Source organism: Haematobia irritans, chromosome 1, assembly GCF_050003625.1.
Source record: "Haematobia irritans isolate KBUSLIRL chromosome 1, ASM5000362v1, whole genome shotgun sequence".
NCBI lineage: Eukaryota > Metazoa > Arthropoda > Insecta > Diptera > Muscidae > Haematobia > Haematobia irritans.
This window is the reverse complement of record NC_134397.1, coordinates 142,524,221-142,542,267: the sequence shown is the minus strand read 5'-3', so window position 1 is coordinate 142,542,267 and position 18,047 is coordinate 142,524,221. Positions and strand designations below refer to the sequence as shown.

The 18,047-nt window shown below is 32.2% G+C and overlaps 1 protein-coding gene across 1 annotated transcript; it reads right to left on the bottom strand.

Annotated features, from left to right (window-relative positions):
• Positions 1 to 4,915: 4,915 nt before the first annotated feature.
• LOC142221938 (uncharacterized) lies at positions 4,916 to 16,537 on the bottom strand. The gene is made up of 10 exons (XM_075291824.1): positions 16,257 to 16,537; positions 14,909 to 16,194; positions 14,549 to 14,735; positions 14,167 to 14,468; positions 12,138 to 12,240; positions 11,843 to 11,945; positions 6,191 to 6,489; positions 5,812 to 6,115; positions 5,486 to 5,745; positions 4,916 to 5,418 (listed from the first exon to the last, which is right to left on the bottom strand). The coding sequence occupies exons 1-10, from the start codon at positions 16,390 to 16,392 to the stop codon at positions 5,339 to 5,341; spliced, it is 3,060 nt and encodes a 1,019-aa protein (XP_075147939.1). The 5' UTR covers positions 16,393 to 16,537; the 3' UTR covers positions 4,916 to 5,338.
• Positions 16,538 to 18,047: the final 1,510 nt, after the last annotated feature.

Here is an 18,047-nt window from a genome sequence, read left to right as displayed (position 1 = left end):
TGCCTGCCAAAAAAATTGGAACGTTAGTTTCTACTGCTATATTGCCTTACCTTTATCAAGAGTACATATACGGTAAAAAATCGATATTTTTGTTACATGTCAAAAATGGACAATTTCACTCATCAATTCAGCCCATATTCTAGTAAAACCTACTTTTTATATAACCGTGAAATTTCACTCATATAAATACACTTCGAATGGCTTGAAATTCATTACTTCGTTTTCCGTTGTTCGATTAAAAACCCAAATGCAATCTAATTTGTCGAAATATTTCTTTAGTTATAAAGATAGGAAGTGTTTTTCAAAGTTTGTTTCGACGGAGTTGAGCAAAATTTCTACGACTCCGGCTCCGACTCCGACTCCAGCAAAATCTTCAGACTCCGACTCCAAGACTCCGGCTCCGACTCCACAGCCCTGGTAGAGGGTACATAAAATTCGTCCTGACCGAACTTACGGCCGTATACACTTGTTACTAATCACTTTGCAATGTCCAGTTTTATACCCACCACCATAGAATGTTAATGTGGGTACACTCAGTTTGTCATTCCCTTTGTAATAATGACAAGTGCCCCCACATAGGCCGATCTCCCGACTTGACTTTGAGAGCGTTTAGACGACGCAATTTTCTGACACATAGATGGCGTCGCTAGTATTAAATATAGTACCAACCTTTAAATGATTCGTGTCAAAATTTGACGTCTGTAAGTCAATTAGTTTGTGAGATAGAGCGTCTTTTGTGAAGCAACTTTTGTTATTGTGAAAAAAATTGAAAAAAGGATTTTAGTGTTTTGATAAAATACTGCTTTCTGAAGGCAAAAAATACGGTGGAAGCAAAAACTTGGCTTGATAATGAGTTTCCGGACTCTGCCCCAGGGAAATCAACAATAATTGATTGGTATGCAAAATTCAAGCGTGGTGAAATGAGCACGGAGGACGGTGAACGCAGTGGACGCCCGAAAGAGGTGGTTACCGACGAAAACATCAACAAAATCCACAAAATGGTTTTGAATGACCGTAAAATAAAGTTGATCGAGATAGCAGAGGCCTTAAAGATATCAAAGGAACGTGTTGGTCATATCATTCATCAATATTTGGATATGCGGAAGCTCTGTGCAAAATGGGTGCCGCGCGAGCTCACATTTGACCAAAAACAACAACGTGTTGATGATTCTGAGCGGTGTTTGCTGCTGTTAACTCGTAATACCCCGAGTTTTTCCGTCAATATGTGACAAGGGATGAAACATGGCTCCATCACTACACTCCTGAGTCCAATCGACAGTCGCCTGAGTGGACAGCGATTGGTGAACCGTCTCCGAAGCGTGGAAAGACTCAAAAGTCCGCTGGCAAAGTAATGGCCTCTGTTTTTTGGGATGCGCATGGAATAATTTTTATCGATTATCTTGAGAAGGGAAAAACCATCAACAGTGACTATTATATGGCGTTTTTGGAGCGTTTGAAGGTCGAAATCGCGGCAAAACGGCCCCATATGAAGAAGAAAAACGTGTTGAGAACGATGGCAACAATTCATGAATTGGGCTTCGAATTGCTTCCCCACCCACCGTATTCACCAGATCTGGCGACTTTTTCTTGTTCTCAGACCTCAAAAGGATGCTCGCAGGGAAAAAAATTGGCTGCAATGAAGAGGTGATCGCCGAAACTGAGGCCTACTTTGGCAAAACCGAAGGAGTACTACCAAAATGGTTTCAAAAAATTGGAAGGTCGTTATAATCGTTGTATCGCTCTTGAAGGGAACTATGTTGAATAATAAAAACGAATTTTGACAAAAAAATGTGTTTTTCTTTGTTAGACCGGGGACTTATCAGCCAACCTGTTACATCCGGTAGTTACTCAGCAAACTAAATAAAATAAAATTTTGACAACATTTCCTATAGAAATAAATTTTTTACAAAATTTTCTGAAGAAATAAAATGTTGACAAAATGTTCTATAGAAATACAATGTTGAGAATATTTTCTATAGAAATAAAATTTTGACAAAATTTTTTATAGATATAAAATTTTGATAAAAATTGCTATAAAAATTAAATTTGACGAAATTTTCTATAGAAATAAAATTCTGATGAACTTTTCTATTGAAAAAAATTTTGACGAAATTTTCTATTGAAGTAAAATTTTGACAAAATTTTCTATAGAAATGAAATTTCGACTAAATTTTCTATAGAAATAAAATTTTGACGAAATTTTCTATAGAAATAAAATTTTGAAGAAATTTTCGATTGAAAAAAACTGACAAAGTTTTCTATTGAAGTAAAATTTTGACTCAAAATTTTCTATAGAATTAAAATTTTGACAAAATTTTCAATAGAAATAAAGTTTGGCAAAATTTTCTTTAGAAATAAAATTTTGACAAATTTGTCTATAGAAATAAAATTTTAACAAAATTTTCTATAGAAATAAAATGTTGACAAAATCTTCTATAAAAATAATATTTGGACATTTGGAAAAGTCCTATTCATCATATGATGGGCGGTATACTAACTTTGTCATTCCGTTTGTAATAGAGGAGTGCACGTGAGTAATATTTTAGTCACGACGGAAAATCGTACTCACGCACGAAATTTGTTGGTAGGACTCACACACACCCACGAAAAGAAAATGTGTACTCACGCACGAAAATCTTTTAAAGATTAACACCCACGATTAGAAATATCGTGACTCACGAAAAATGCAGTGGACCACGAATAATTTTATGAGTAATTTACCTGAGGACCTTAGTAAAAACCTGAGTAAGATAGTCGACGAGCACAAGAGGAACACTTGGTTAGAGCACCTGAAGCAATGTAACTTAGGCACAGGAACTGGTAAATTGTGAGAGCCCTCTCGAACAATGGATGATGGGATTTCAGTCACCTTTGGCGATGTGACCGTGACTGATCCGAAGAGATGCGCCAAATACTTCAACCGACAGTTTGTCGAGCATCCTGAGAGTGATAGAGCGAAAAGGAGAGCCACTCGTCGCATACGTGGTCTCCGAGCCGACGACACTTCACAATTTACTGCAGCCGAAGTTACCAATGTCATCAACAGCGCGAAACCATCTAAGGCGTTGAGCTCCGACGGAATTTCAATGCAAAAAAATGGATTAAATTACATTAAAAACTGTTACAACAACAACAAAAAATGATTACAATCGGGAGTGTTATTATACCCTTAGCATCCAAGGTGTCAGTACAATTAATGGACCATATCGGACAATCTTTAGATATAGCGCCCATAAAAACCAACCCCTAGATTTGAAGTCTTGACCATTTAGACACCGCAATTGTTATCCGATTTGCCAGAAATCGAAAACTTAGAGGTATTTTAGGTCTATAAATGAACAGATCGAATAGGGTGTGTATCGATTTCATGTTGAATTCGATATGGAATGCAGTGATTAGCCCCCTGGTCGAACTTAAGGCCTTATATACTTGCAACAAATTTAAACAACTTGATCACTAAATTCGTCGCTGCCATATCGAACGGCGACAAAAAGCGATGATAGTGACGACGATGATGAAACGTCACCAGTAATAACGATCTTCGTCGATAACAAGGGATAGCAAAATATATCGACAGAGTACCAATCAGGGATGGAAAATGCAATTTTTAAGAAAGTACAAAAAAGGTATCTTTTTGTGCGGAAAAGTACTTTTCACTAAATTTCAACAAATTGGAAGATTATTGTCAATAGCTCTTTTAGACTAAATTTTGATTGTCAACTCCACAATTTTAAATATATATTTTTTTTGTTTTATATCCGCTTACAAAGATTACAGTAGTATTGTAATCGCGGTTGCCACAGTTGGTAGAATTCTTCCAAAAACGGTACGTCACAAATTTATAAATAAAAATAAAAATAAATTTTTGACACAATTTTCTATAGAATAAATTTTTGACACAATTTTCTACAGAAATAAAATTTTGACAAAATTTTCTGTAGAAATAAAATTTTGACAAAATTTTCTGTAGAAATAAAATGTTAACAAAATTTTCAATAGAAAAAAATTTTGATAAAATTTTCTATAGAAATAAAATTTTGACAAAATTTTCTATAGAAATAAAATTTTAACAAAATTTTCTATAGAAATGAAATTTTGATAAAATTTTCTATAGAAATAGAAAAATTATTTATTGTAATTTAACCTATATCGGCCCATGGCTTCAAATTATAAAATCGAGCAAATAAATAAAAAATAAAATTTTGACAAAATTTTCTATAGAAATAAAATCTTGGCAAAATTTTCTATAGAAATAAAATTTTGACAAAATTTTCTATAGAAATTAAATTTTGCCACAATTTTTTATAGAAATAAAATTTTGACAAAATTTTCTATAAAAATAAAATTTTGACAGAATTTTCTTTAGAAATAAAATTTTGACAAAATTTTCTATAGAAATAAAATTTTGACAAACTTTTCTGTAGAAATAAAATTTTAACAAAATTTTCGGTAGAAATAAAATGTAGACAAAACTTTCTATAGAAGTAAAAATTGTGAAAATTTTTTATAGAAAGTAGCATAAACTTGTCTGTTTTGACAAATTTACAAAAGACCATTAGTAAATAAATTTGTTAAAGACTTTCTCAAAATATTAAAATATTTTGTCAAAACTATTGTTCCATAAATCTGATATCGGCTCAAAATTGTATACACAAAAGGTACTAAATCATTCGCGGGGGTACCACGGTACTGACCAAGGTGAAAAAGTATTGAAAAAGGTACTATAGTACTGCGTTTTCCATCCCTGGTACCAATAAGAGGCGACAGACAAACGCCATATAGCGATGGCGAGAGCGACTTTAGGATTAAGAGTGATTAGTTCCATCGCGATTTGAAATAGCAAACTAATTCCTTTCGTTTTATTATAAAGCCATGATGAGCGATTGTAATAATTTAAACTAAATTAAAACTCCAATTTGTTTCATTAAAGGTTTATCACTTCTCAAACATTTATTAAATGTTTTCCAAAAATAAAAATATACATATCCAAAAAGCTATTCCGAGTCGAAAAGAAAACTATATTCTAAAGAATGAAATTTGAATGTGTAATTTAAATGCATAATAAATAAACCAAAAATGAAAACCAATAGCCAAAAGGAGAAAAATAAAAATAATTCACATAGAAACCGGTGAACTTTAGATGGGGGATGTGCTGGTTTTTCTTTTTTTTTCAAGTGATGTGCTTGCAAAACTTATAAACTACTACATATATTTTGATCTTGTATTTGTTCGCCGGTTTACTCTTGCATACTTAGAAATACATATATAAATTATGTACTTAATATTATATACATGCAGCGGATACTAAGAGAACAAAAGATGACAAGGGGAAAAACTCTCAACTTATTTTATTGCGTAAATAAAACTTTACTAACTGTATGCATACTTCAGCATCTTCAGCACTGTCGTGACCAGTTTCTGCAAATAAGTAGAAAAAATATAAAATAAAGGTCACACAAATCTTTCCAATATGAATTATACATACCACTTTCTTGTATTATACGTTTCAAATTTTCTATGCATAAAGTTTTAAGAGCTCTTTTCTTAGGTGGGCCCATTTTGTGAGGAAATAAAACTGAAGTGTCTACAACTACATTGTGTATTAACTTCAATGCCTTTAAATCACTTTCCAAACTATGACCAATTAATATTGTTTGAGAATTAAACATAGACATTAATATTGCTTGGACATCACGTAATGTTCTGGTTTCATTAGCCAACATTTGCTCGGTTATGCCAGAATACCTGCAAATCGATAGAACATGATTTCATTCTCCTTGTGTTTGGTTAGATAGGTATTGTGCAACTTACACTGTATTATAGTCAATGATTTTATTATCAGGTTTAACGAGAGCATCGTAAACTGTCCGACAATTAACGTCAACTACTGTCACTCTTGTCAATTCGATGCCATGGGTGGTATAACACATTTCACAATCTAAGGCATAAATATCCTTTTTTGTTGGTATATAGTCGGGATCATCTTTGTCCATGGTTGTTATGAAACCAGTAAGATTATCCGTATCGACAAAATCAGTAACATGATAATTGGCATACGAACAGCCAGGGGTTCCACTCGGTTGTTGGCAACAACGATGATAATTGTCGCTAAAACCTTAAAGCATATACACACAAAATGTCACAAGCAATAGTCATGGACAATTAGAGCAATATAATATTGCATATTTACCTCTTCTGTAGCCAGTGCCTTTGGGATGGTAAACACACTCATCTACACACTCCTGTTCGTACATTGACAAATTAAAGACTTTGCCACATCGACTGCAATAGCGTTCGGTATCATTTGGTCGACGCATTGGTTTTGTGCATTGCATTGTAGCCGTTCCAGGCTTACTTCCAGGTCGTGGATAACCATTGTTCGCTAGTTGCTCTTCGGTTAAGCGCAATTCATAGATCATATCATAGGCCTTATCGCTGGGCAATTTATCAAACGGTTCTGAACTTCCACCTGCAGATGTATCGGTTTTCCTGTGAAATGGAAAACAAGAAAAGACGTTTGGGTTATAATAATTAGAAGGGATCGTAAACTACAACATTACACAGAAAAAATTTTCACGAAATTTTTTCCAATTAAAGTCTTAATTTACTTTTAAAAAATATTCAATTAAAAATCTGATTGATTCAACATTGTTTTTAATTGAAACAAAAATCAATAACAAAAATTATATAAAATAATTAGTCCCGTGTAAAAATTGGAGGATCCAATCCTATCTAATAATATCAAATTGGGTCTAATTGGATCTGTTCAGATATTGGTTCATACATAATTAGATATGCACAGATATGCTATATATGGTGCTAGATCTGGTTAGATATAATTGCAGATCTCATCATATATAGTATAATATCTTATTATATCTGGCATATCTAATAATATATGCTTGGATAGGACCATATATAGCACTATATCTAATAAGATATGGTAGATATAACATCATATCTGACTATATATGGGGTTAAATACGGTCCAAAATATATAAAAAAAATCATGAACAAGTTAAAAAGATTTTTGAAATACACGTCTAAACCTCAATGCCATTATGTCAAATGTCAACGCCGTCAGGGGCATCACTTCTAAACAAATTTAACGCCAGACTAGCTGAGAAAATTAAGAAATTTAATATAATTGTTTTAAATGTGTTCCTTTGATAAAGGTTATATCGTTTCCTTTATTGCGGAGATTATGTAGGTAAGTAGATTGTATTTGTTATTTCCTTAGTTGTCATTTTCATATTGTTTTACTATTTTCTAGATTTGGAAAAAAAAGGAAACCTCAGTGGTGTACTGGTTAACATGCCCGCCTTGCATTCAAAAGGTCACGGGTTCAATCCCAGTTCCGACCAACACCAAAAATTATTTTGGCGGTGGATTATCTCCTCGCAGTAATGTTGGTGACATTTCTGCTTCAAAGATTCTCTAAGTTGTTTTAGCCAGGGCTGTGGAGTCGAGCCAATTTTGCTCGACTCCGACTCCAGCATTTTTCATCAGCTCGACTCCGACTCCGGAGTCGACTCCGGGTAATATAACTAAATCTCATTTTAATACCAATAATTTGTAGTTCTATTGTGGGGGTACCGTAAGTAGATCGATATAAAGTATCCTATTTATTTATGTGTTTAATAAAAAGGTCTTTATTTCACATTAGATGCCAATTGAACTCTATATTTCAATTTTAGGACAATGTTTAATAAAAAAAATGATATAAATACCCATCATAATATGAGAAGATACCAACAGTATATGTATTTGTGGACCAAAATTATTGATAAATTTGTTGCGAGCTATATAAAGGTTTATATTCCCATATGCATGAATTTGAATCTGAATCGATTTAGACAAAATTGTATATACTTCTACAAAATCTATGTACCTAAAATTTAAATCTAACGTTATGGGACGTAACACAACTTTAACAAAAAATAAAAATGCAAGGAAGGTCTAAAGTCGGGCGGGCCGATTATAATATACTCTGCACAACTTTGTATTTAGATCGACATTTTGATAAAATCTCAAATCAGACTTTTACAAAATCTCGGGCAATATTTGGGAAATATTTGTAATTGTTTAGATAATTTCGCAAAAATGCATTTATGATTCATTCATTGAAAAATTTGAAAATTTTAGTCATTTCTACAAGTTTTCGACTTAGCAGTGAGTATCAGTGAGCATAAAATTTTGGAAAAACATTGCAAAATTTTATATAGAAATAAAATTGTGCAAAATTTTCTACAGAAACAAAATTTTGACTAAATTTTCTATAGAAATAAAATTTTGGCAAAATTTTCTAAAGAAATCAAATTTTGAGCAAATATGTAGAAATAAAATTTTGTATAAAATGTTTATAGAAATAAAATTTGGCCAATTTTTTTTATAGAAATAAAAGTTTGAAAAAATTATCAATAGAAATACAATTTAAAAAAATTGTGTAGCAAACAAAATTTTGCAAAATTTTCTATAGAAACAAAATTTTGACTAAATTTTCTATAGAAATAAAATTTTGACTAAATTATATATAGAAAAAAATATTTCTATAGTAATAACATTTTGAATACATTTTTTATAGCAGTGAGTATCAGTGTATATCAGTAAGAAAATTTGCTATAGAATTAAAATTTAACCATTTTTTCTTATAGAAATAAAATTTTGAAAAAAATTATCAATAAAACTACAATTTTAAACATTTTTTTGTGTAGTAAATAAAATTCTGCAAAATATTCTACAGAAAAAAAAATTTACTAAATTTTCTATGGAAATAAAATTTGACAGAATTTTTTTTAGAAATATAATTTTCACCAAATTTTCTATTAAAAAAATCTATTACTACAAAATGTTGACCAAATTTTCTAATAAAAAAATCTATTACTACAAAATTTTGGCAAACTTTTCTATAGAAATAAAATTTTGACTTAAATTTTTATAGAAATAAAATTATCAAAAATTTTGGCAAACTTTTCTATAGAAATAAAATTTTGACTTAAATTTTTATAGAAATAAAATTATCAATAGAAATAAAATTTTGCAAAATATTCTATAGAAACAACATTTTGACTCAATTTTCTATAGAAATAAAATTTTGACTAAATTTTCTGTAGAAAAAAATATTTCTATAGTAATAAAATTTTGAATAAATTTTTAATAGAAATAAAAGTTTGACAAAATTTGCTATAGAAATAAAATTTTGACAAAACTTTTTATAGAAATAACATTTTGACAAAATTTTCTATAAAAAACAACTTTGAAAAAATTTTCTGTCAATATTCCACCTATGTATATGGCCTTAAAATAAAATTAAAAAAAATAATTTCGATTGTTCGAAATATTTTAAATAAATTGACATGGGCATTAAAATGGATCGATCCAGCCCATCTGCTAGTCTAACATTCTAGGAAACATAAAAAGATAGCCGTAATTGGAAGTTGATTTTCATTTACAATCATGCTGTACATTGATCGAATGAATAACACAATGGAAACTAATTTGCTTTACGCAACTTGCTTAGTTACAAAAGTGTGAAGTGTTTTAAAAAATTTGGTTTAGCCGGAGTCGGAGTCGAGCAAAATTTTTACGACTCCGACTCCGACTCCAGCAAAATCTTCAGACTCCGACTCCAAGACTCCGTCTCCGGCTCCACAGCCCTGGTTTTAGCGCAACGTGAAATGCCGATTATAGCAAGGAGGTCCCATGTTATTGAGATAATTATTGAATCGAGCAGCAGTCAGTGATAAGTGAGATGTTGATCACTGTGATGTCATGATGGTCTGAATAGTATGTATGAGCCTAAAATAACAGCCTATCGCTATACCTAACCTAATCCCGAATACACTTTAAATGTGAGTATTAAAAGCAACATAAAATTATATGGCAATTTTTATTGCAACTTAAAGAAGAATGATCCAAAACAATACTAATACTTGCTTACATAGTTCAATATATTCCCATATTTTTTTGTTTTTTATTTTAACGCTGTAATACTTTAGTTGCGTGTCTAAGTCCAAAGCAGAAGAAACAAACGAAAAAACCCTTGGACAACACTCTAACTCAACTGTCAATACTCTTAAATAGCTTTGATGGATCAATTTAAATTAAACATATTTATTATGCACATACTTTTTGTCTGTATTATTAAATAAAACAATTGATCTCATTTTATATACAAATTATGGGCTTTTATGTGTTGAAAGATCTCGAAAGATACAATTGTATCAAATAATATACAATTATATCAAATTAGATCTGATTAGATGTGTCTCATTTTTGAGATCTGATCAGATCCAATTTCATAGTATTAGATATCCATTTTTCGGATCTGCTCAGATCTGACCATATCTTGGCTCAGATCTAACCATATCAAATCAGATCCCCCAATTTTTACACGGGGTATCAATTAATTTTTAATTGGTTCAATTATTTTTTAATTGACTTTCAATTAATTTATTAATTGATACTATCATTTCTGTGATTGAAGGCATTTCAATTAAAAAATTAATTGGATCAATTAATTTCGTGATTGAATCCAAAAAAAAAATGTGTCTACTTCTAAATTAAGAGTTGTAACACGAGTTTACACTGAAAATGTACATTTGATGAGAGGTGGCTTTTCTTATCTATTTTGATCTGTTGAAATCGAACATTTCTAACTCGAGATATAATTTGTTTAGTAAAAAAAAAAAAAACGAAAAACTAAAAATAACGGGATAACGAAAAAACGGTTGCATAAAAAATTAAATTGTTTTTTCGAATCCAGCAGATCAAAATACACAAGAAAAGCACATCTCATCAAAAGTACATAAAAAAAAATATTAGTGTAATTTATAAAAAATCGATTTATCGATCTTTTAGTGTTTTTTTTTTTTAATTGAGGAAAATTCTATTTTTAAAAATTTGGAAGAGTAAATTTATCAAATATTTGATATTTTCGAAAAGTTGTCTTTAGCTATTATTGATCGATTTTTGACGTGAGCGATTTAGCACAGTGAATGAATGCAGCCTGAGGAGTATTCTAGCCTTCATCCGCTAGTTCGGATTTGTGTCATCCTCCTTAACCTAACCTAACCTAACTATAGTGAAACCTCTCAGAAGTGGACTCCCACGGTCATCTAATTTCACATCCACAATTGGTAGGTGTGCAGTTGTGGTTGTTTTAATGTGTTAACCCTTTCACTACCGATGTCCACTTAGATGGACATTCGAAAAAGACGCCAAATTCTATTTTCCCACTTAGTTTCGATTTATTTCTCGATGTTATTTTAAAGTAGAGGCTTTAATCTAAATAAGCTATAAATATTTTCCATATTGGTGAGCACTAAAATACATTTTTATAAACTTCTTTAACAATAAACGAACAATACGAAAATTTGAGGCAATTTTTCTACTGTATCTTTGTAGTAAATGGACATTTATACAAAAACTATAGCTGATACTTTTTCGGGTTCTTTTTTGTATTTTTTCACACACTTTGAAAGATATTATAGGCCAAATAGCTCTTATTTTCGTAAGGTCATTTGGTCATAATTCAAGAATCAAGTTTTCAGAATAAGGTCATATAGCTCTTGAAGTAGTTGAGGTAGGTTCTCAAAATGACAATTTTTGTTCTACATGCTGTTAGTACAAGTAAAAACAGAAGAAAAATTAAAGCTTTTATCATAGGGTTTATTTCGGTAGTGAAAGGGTTAATATAGCAAACGTCTCACGACAATGTCCAACTTTTGAGAGGTGTCAGGTTTTCAGGTGTGCAAGTTAGAGAGGTTCCACTCTACTTACTATGACTTGTGCGAATTTATTAAACGATTTTGTTAGAAGCTATAATTATACATTGACTTACATTTTTTTCTTGACACTCCATGATGTGTTAGTTGCCAATTTGCCAGCCAAAACCACTTCATGTGATATAATTTTATTTGATTGTGAAGGTTTGTTGCCAGAATCTATGTAAATAACATATGAAGTTTATTATAATGTCAATTAGAAATATTGAAAATTTCGACAATTGCAAAAAACAAAATTTTAAAATATTTGTGCTATTTCCAATGTTATTATCCATTATTTGATTTTTTTTTAAGTTTTGTTTTTGCAATAATCAAATGAGCAAGTAATTCTTCATTTTTCCATATACAAACCTGTTGCCTCTTTTCTTAATTTATTAATAGCCAACATAGCGCTACTTTTGTAAATAATTGGAGTATTACATTTCTTAAAAACAGCCAACTCTTCTGTTTGAGCCTGTTAATGGAAAATCAATAGTAGGATTAATAAGCATTTAGTATACCAAAATAAATTTAATCAATTTGTAACATTTTACAGCCGAAAATGTGGACATTATGTTTTCGAAATGGTCACATACTAAATTTTGGTCCATACTAAATAGATATAAATCATATTTTAGAAATTAGCAAGTCTGTAAGTGTAATATTGTAAAATTATCAAAGGACTGAATAAATAAATAAAATTGTGTTTCAATGGAAAAGTGCAAAGGGAACTAAGGGATTTCGAGTTTATCTTTAAAGAGCACAACTTATTCAAATAATTAACTTGAGCAACCATAAATCGTCTTACAAACGAACAACTCTTTCAAATGATTGGATTTTATTATCAAAATGCGTGCTCTGTTAAGATCAGATCCATATTTTTTTCGTAAAAATTGTTTTCAGCGACGAGGCCCATTTTTAGCTCAAAAGGTACGTAATTAACATAAGCAGAATTGTCGATTTTGGAGTGAGATCTGCCAGAAGCATGCAGAAAGTCACAGTTTGGCGTGATTTATGGGCTGGTACCATCATTTGACCATGCTTCTTTGAAGAAGAAAAAACAAGTACTTAGCTTGCATAATATGTGATTTTCATAAGACGGTGCCACAAGCCACACAGCACACGGAGCAATAGAGTTACTGAGAGAATTTTATTTCAGGTTCGTGATCTATCAATGGTCGGCTAGATCGTGCGATTTAATGCCTTTAGACTATTTTTGTGGGACCATGTTAAAGCCCATGTCTATACAGATAAGCCCGCTTCAATTGACCCATTAAACGACAACATTAAAGCATTTATTCATAAGATACCAGTCAAAACGATGCAAAGAGTATGTCAAAATTGGGCTAGGCGGAGGGATATTTTAAGGCACAGTCGCGGTCAATACTTGCATAAAAAAATCTTTAAATATTTAATTATATTGACCATACTATCAATTCAAATAAATTTCTGAATTTTATATTTTAAGAAAAATTTTCCTATAGCACTTAAAAAAGCACCCTTTACATGAATAATTTATCGGTAATCGATTTCAATCACCCTCTCATAAAGTATTCCTTAGTCACAACTTTGTCTTGGACCACGGGAATCCTCGTGCAAAGCCCATGTCTATACAGATAAGCCCGCTTCAATTGACGCATTAAACGACAACATTAAAGCATTTATTCATAAGATACCACTCAAAACGATGCAAAGAGTATGTCAAATTGGACTAGGCGGAGGAACATTTTAAGGCGCAGTCGCGGTCAACACTTGCATAAAATAATCTTCAAATATTTAATTATATTGACCATATTATCAATTCAAATAAAGATTTCATGCGTTTTTTTGAAATTTATTTTTTTAGAAAAAATTTCCTATAGCACTTATTCGTGTAAAAGCACCCTTTACATGAATAAAATTCTCGGTAATCGATTTCAATCACCCTCTCGTAAAATATTCCTTAGTGACGACTTTGTCTTTGTCGAGAATCCCCGGAAATGTTCGTGTATAACGCGAATTGTCATGAACCTAGAGAATTTTCGTGTCGGATGAATTGTCAAGAATCAGTAGAATTTTCGTGTCACAAGAATTGTCATGATGTTTATAGTGTGGTGAATCACAAAAATTGTCGTGGATCGTACGTGGGCATGAATCTGTAAAAGTTGTCCTACTACACATGTCGTGCTTGAGTAAAAAGTTTCCTTCATGAGTCTCACATTTCTACTTTAGCGCTCAACATTTTTGTCGACAATTTTTACAAAAAGAGCAAATATTGATGGTCCAAAGTTAGCTATGTTAAATGATTATCTCGAAAATTAGATTTTAAGGTAAATTCGATTTAAAACAAATACACGAGACTTGTTCATACTTTCGTTTCACAAATATTTTCCTCAAATTTCATTAAAATTGCGCAACTTACTCTTTCCCATGCGTCGGCTGTATTAGGATATATAGCTAAACAATGTTTAACCATCATATCATAATACTGCATCCTTATATTGTAGGATATTTTGGTTGATTTAGCTTCCAATACAGGAGGTTTTGCTAACTTTTCCGCTTCAACACTTGCAGCTTTGGCGGTGATTTTATGCGCCACTCTCTGGCCACATTTACTTGTTTGTGACGGAGTAAAGCCTGGCGTTTTTTCTGCCCTCAATTCTTCAACTTTCTTTTTAGCCCTTGCAATAGCCAGCATATTTGCCACCGGTGCTATGGTTCTTGCTGTAATAATAACAAATATTTATAATAACGATAATTATTTATTTCTCGAAGAGATGAGATACGCTTGCGTTAGTACTAACCTATTGGTTTTGTGGGTGGTGTCAAATAACTTTTTGGTATTAAAGGTGTTAAACTTTTTTCCTGTGCTTTACGCAAAGCTTCATTTGCTTCACGAACTCTTTCTTCAGCCTCTCTTAGGGCGGCAGCAGCCGCAGCTGCTTCCTCTTCTTGCTTTCGGCGGGTAACTTCTTGACGGTTAAATATTGCCTAGATTATAGATATAATAATGATATATAGATATATATGTATGTATTTAAAGTATTTGCTAATATCGTTTAGAGCTTAACCATACAGTAAATGTATGATAAAAAAAGAAAAGAAAGAAAAGTAGAATTGGCTGCTAAGGCCATCAGCTACGTTTTCTTAAATATTTATCTTACCTGCATTGCATTTCTGCGATGATCAGGCTTTGCTGGAACGATTGGAGTATGACTCTTGTGCTTCTCAGCATTTTCATAGGCCACACGTTTCTTATGTGGTGCTTCCAGAAGCTCTTCATCCTCCATTGCTTTTCGTTTTGCTGCTTCACGTTTAGCCATATCCTTGTGTTGTTCTTCTGTGGCATTTCCATTTTCCTGATGAAGTGATGCAAATTCTTGTTCCAATTGATCATAAATCATTTCACATTCTTTCATGATATCCTCTTCTGTGGTAGCGAAGAGATTGGTGGTATCCACATCTATGTTACTAAGATCTGAATTATTCTTATCCTTCGAAGCTGAAGACGATGACGATTTTTTCCCTGATGACGATGAAGACGAAGAATTCTTCGAGGATGATGAAGTTTTATGCTTAGACGAACTTGATTTGGAAGAGGAATGATGTTTTTTGTCCGAAGAGGACGATTTAGGTTTAGATTCCTTACTCTCTTTATCGCGTGATGATGATTTATGGGCTGTCGAAGACGAGGATTCCTTCTTGTCTCGTGATGACGATGAAGACTTGTGTTCTTTTTTCTCCTCCTTTTCTTTATGGCGATCACGCTCCTTTGGTTTTTCATCGTTCTTGCGCTTTTCATCATCTTTACGTTTTTCATCGTCTTTGCATTTTTCATCGTCTTTACGCTTTTCGTCGTTTTTACGCTTTTCGTCATCTTTACTTCTAGAAGATGATGTAGACGATTTATGAGACTTGTGACGACTGTGAGATTGAGACGATGAGGAATCTCTTCTCTTATCTTTCTCCAACTTTTCGGCTTTATTAGATTTCTTTGCATCATTAGTATCACAAGTGACATTAGACTTTTTATCGGAATCGAAGACCTTTGCTTCCTTAATAGACTCTTGAGGACTACTTAATACCTTCTCTTCTGTGTCCGAGGCTTCGCCTTCTTCAATAATACCCGTTAATTCATCTAATTCATCCGTACAGTCATCCAAATCCAAAGGAACACTATCCGTACTGTTCTCGTCAACATTGGTAGCTACATTTAGCGTGGGAGCCGGCACATAAATCGGTACATCATCACGCGATGTACGTTTCTTTGAAGGAGATGCATTAATAGCGGGCTTCTCAGGTTGATATTCTAAATTTGTTTTTTTCTTTGTCACAACTACCTTGGGTAAAGGAAGCTCCGACAAAGTCAAAAGTTTTGGTGTTGGTCTGTATTCTGGTGCTGCCGCTGGTGCAATTGGTGTCGTAATTGCCAACGTTTTCTCTGTATCATCTGTAAACAAGAAAACATTAGTCCAATTCTGAGAAGGATAGTTGCTCTAGTTAACTCAATACCTTTGCGAACATGCTTAAAATGACAGTAAGAACGGTGACATGTAGCAGCAGCTCCCGAAGACGAATTGGCAGAACCAGTGCCAGCATCGAAATAGGGGCAAGCATAACTTTTAAATAATCCTGTGGAGGGCAACATTACCCTCCTGTTAGGAAGTCCTTTGCTTATAGAAAATTCTAAAGGAGCTCAAAAATTTCGGTAAAGAAACAAAGAAATCAGAAGTTAATGTTCCAAGAATCACAGAGAAAAACATATGCAAATTATCGGTTGTTTTAAAAGGTAGCAAAACATCAACAACTTAGTAGTTGTGAAAATATTTGGAGCCGTCATTCTTAATGTTATTGGAAGTAATGTGAATAACTAAGAGAATTTAGCCCAGAATTTCATTAGTATTTTTTATAGCTTAGATTATTATATTTAAAAATATTTTTAGAACTTTAGAAAATTTCACAATTATTTATATACAAACATAAACATTGCTGAAAAATAATACGCTTTCAGTGCTGCCAAGTTACTTTAACCGGCATTAAAGGCAGTAGCGTAGCGTAAATTGTTCGACGGCATAGTCGATACTGCTGCATGTTATGCGCTTTACTGACTATCAGTTATTCCTAACGGAAAGTCGGTGTTTGTAAAGAATCTTACAGTGTGTCGGTTCGATACGACTTGTCGGCGATGACTAAATAATCGGTAAATGTGTTATCGATCCCATAAACATGCAGCAGTATCGATTATGCTTTCGGACTTATCTTATAACGTGCACAATATATGGGATATGTTCGACACGAGCACTGTCGTCTGAAATAAAGGCGGACACAATGAACTTAATTCGCTTTACAGACTATCAGTTATTCCGGACGACAGCGCTCGTGTCGAACATCCCAACCCAATAAACACAGGATGAGCGTTTTTCAAATGCAAAAACTTTTCAGTTTTAAATTTCAACATAAATTCAACTTGACTTGAAATAGCTCATCTTCAATACATCTTCAAATTGTTTGCGAATTACTTCCAATTTGCCAAAATGTTGACGAAATCTTTGAAAAGGTGTTGAAGATAATATGAGAAAACTTTGACAAAACACTACCCTAAAATGCAACGAAAAAACCATGTGGTTTTCAATACTTATTTGTGCAACGAAGTTCATGGTCAATTGCAAGAAATAAAAAAATGGAAAATTTTAGACAAATAACCAAATAGTTTATAGAAATAGGTAAGAGAAAATAATAAATGAAATAAAACTTTAAGGAAGTCACTAAATGTATATTTCTTTGCAGAAAACTAAAATTATGGATTCTACGTTCTTGAAAACATTAAAAAGCTGACCGATGACAAAATGGGGGACAATTAACTGGAACTGCTTCAAATAGTTTATAATAGTTGGTACGTCAATATGAAAAATTAAATCAACACTTTAGAGATATTTTTTGAATTCCTTCTGCTGGAAATCAATTCTAACACACGGTCCAGTACGTTCATAATTTCAAATTGCCCGCATGTTAATACATTTTAATGCTGTTTTAGGACACCAACAAGAAAGAAATCGAATGATCAAAGTGTTTACTAATAATGTTTAAGATATTTAAAGTTTTGTTGTTTGTTTTTTTTTGTTCTTATCAATTGGTATTGTAGTGTATTAGTAGTGTAGTTTATTATTATATATTTTATTTTGGTGAAAATGAATAAATTATACAAATTTCATAGAATTTTGGCTTTGACTTTCAATTTGAAGTGGGGATATCATTCATACAAATTTAGGTTGAAAAGTATTTGCAACGATGTTAATTTTGAAT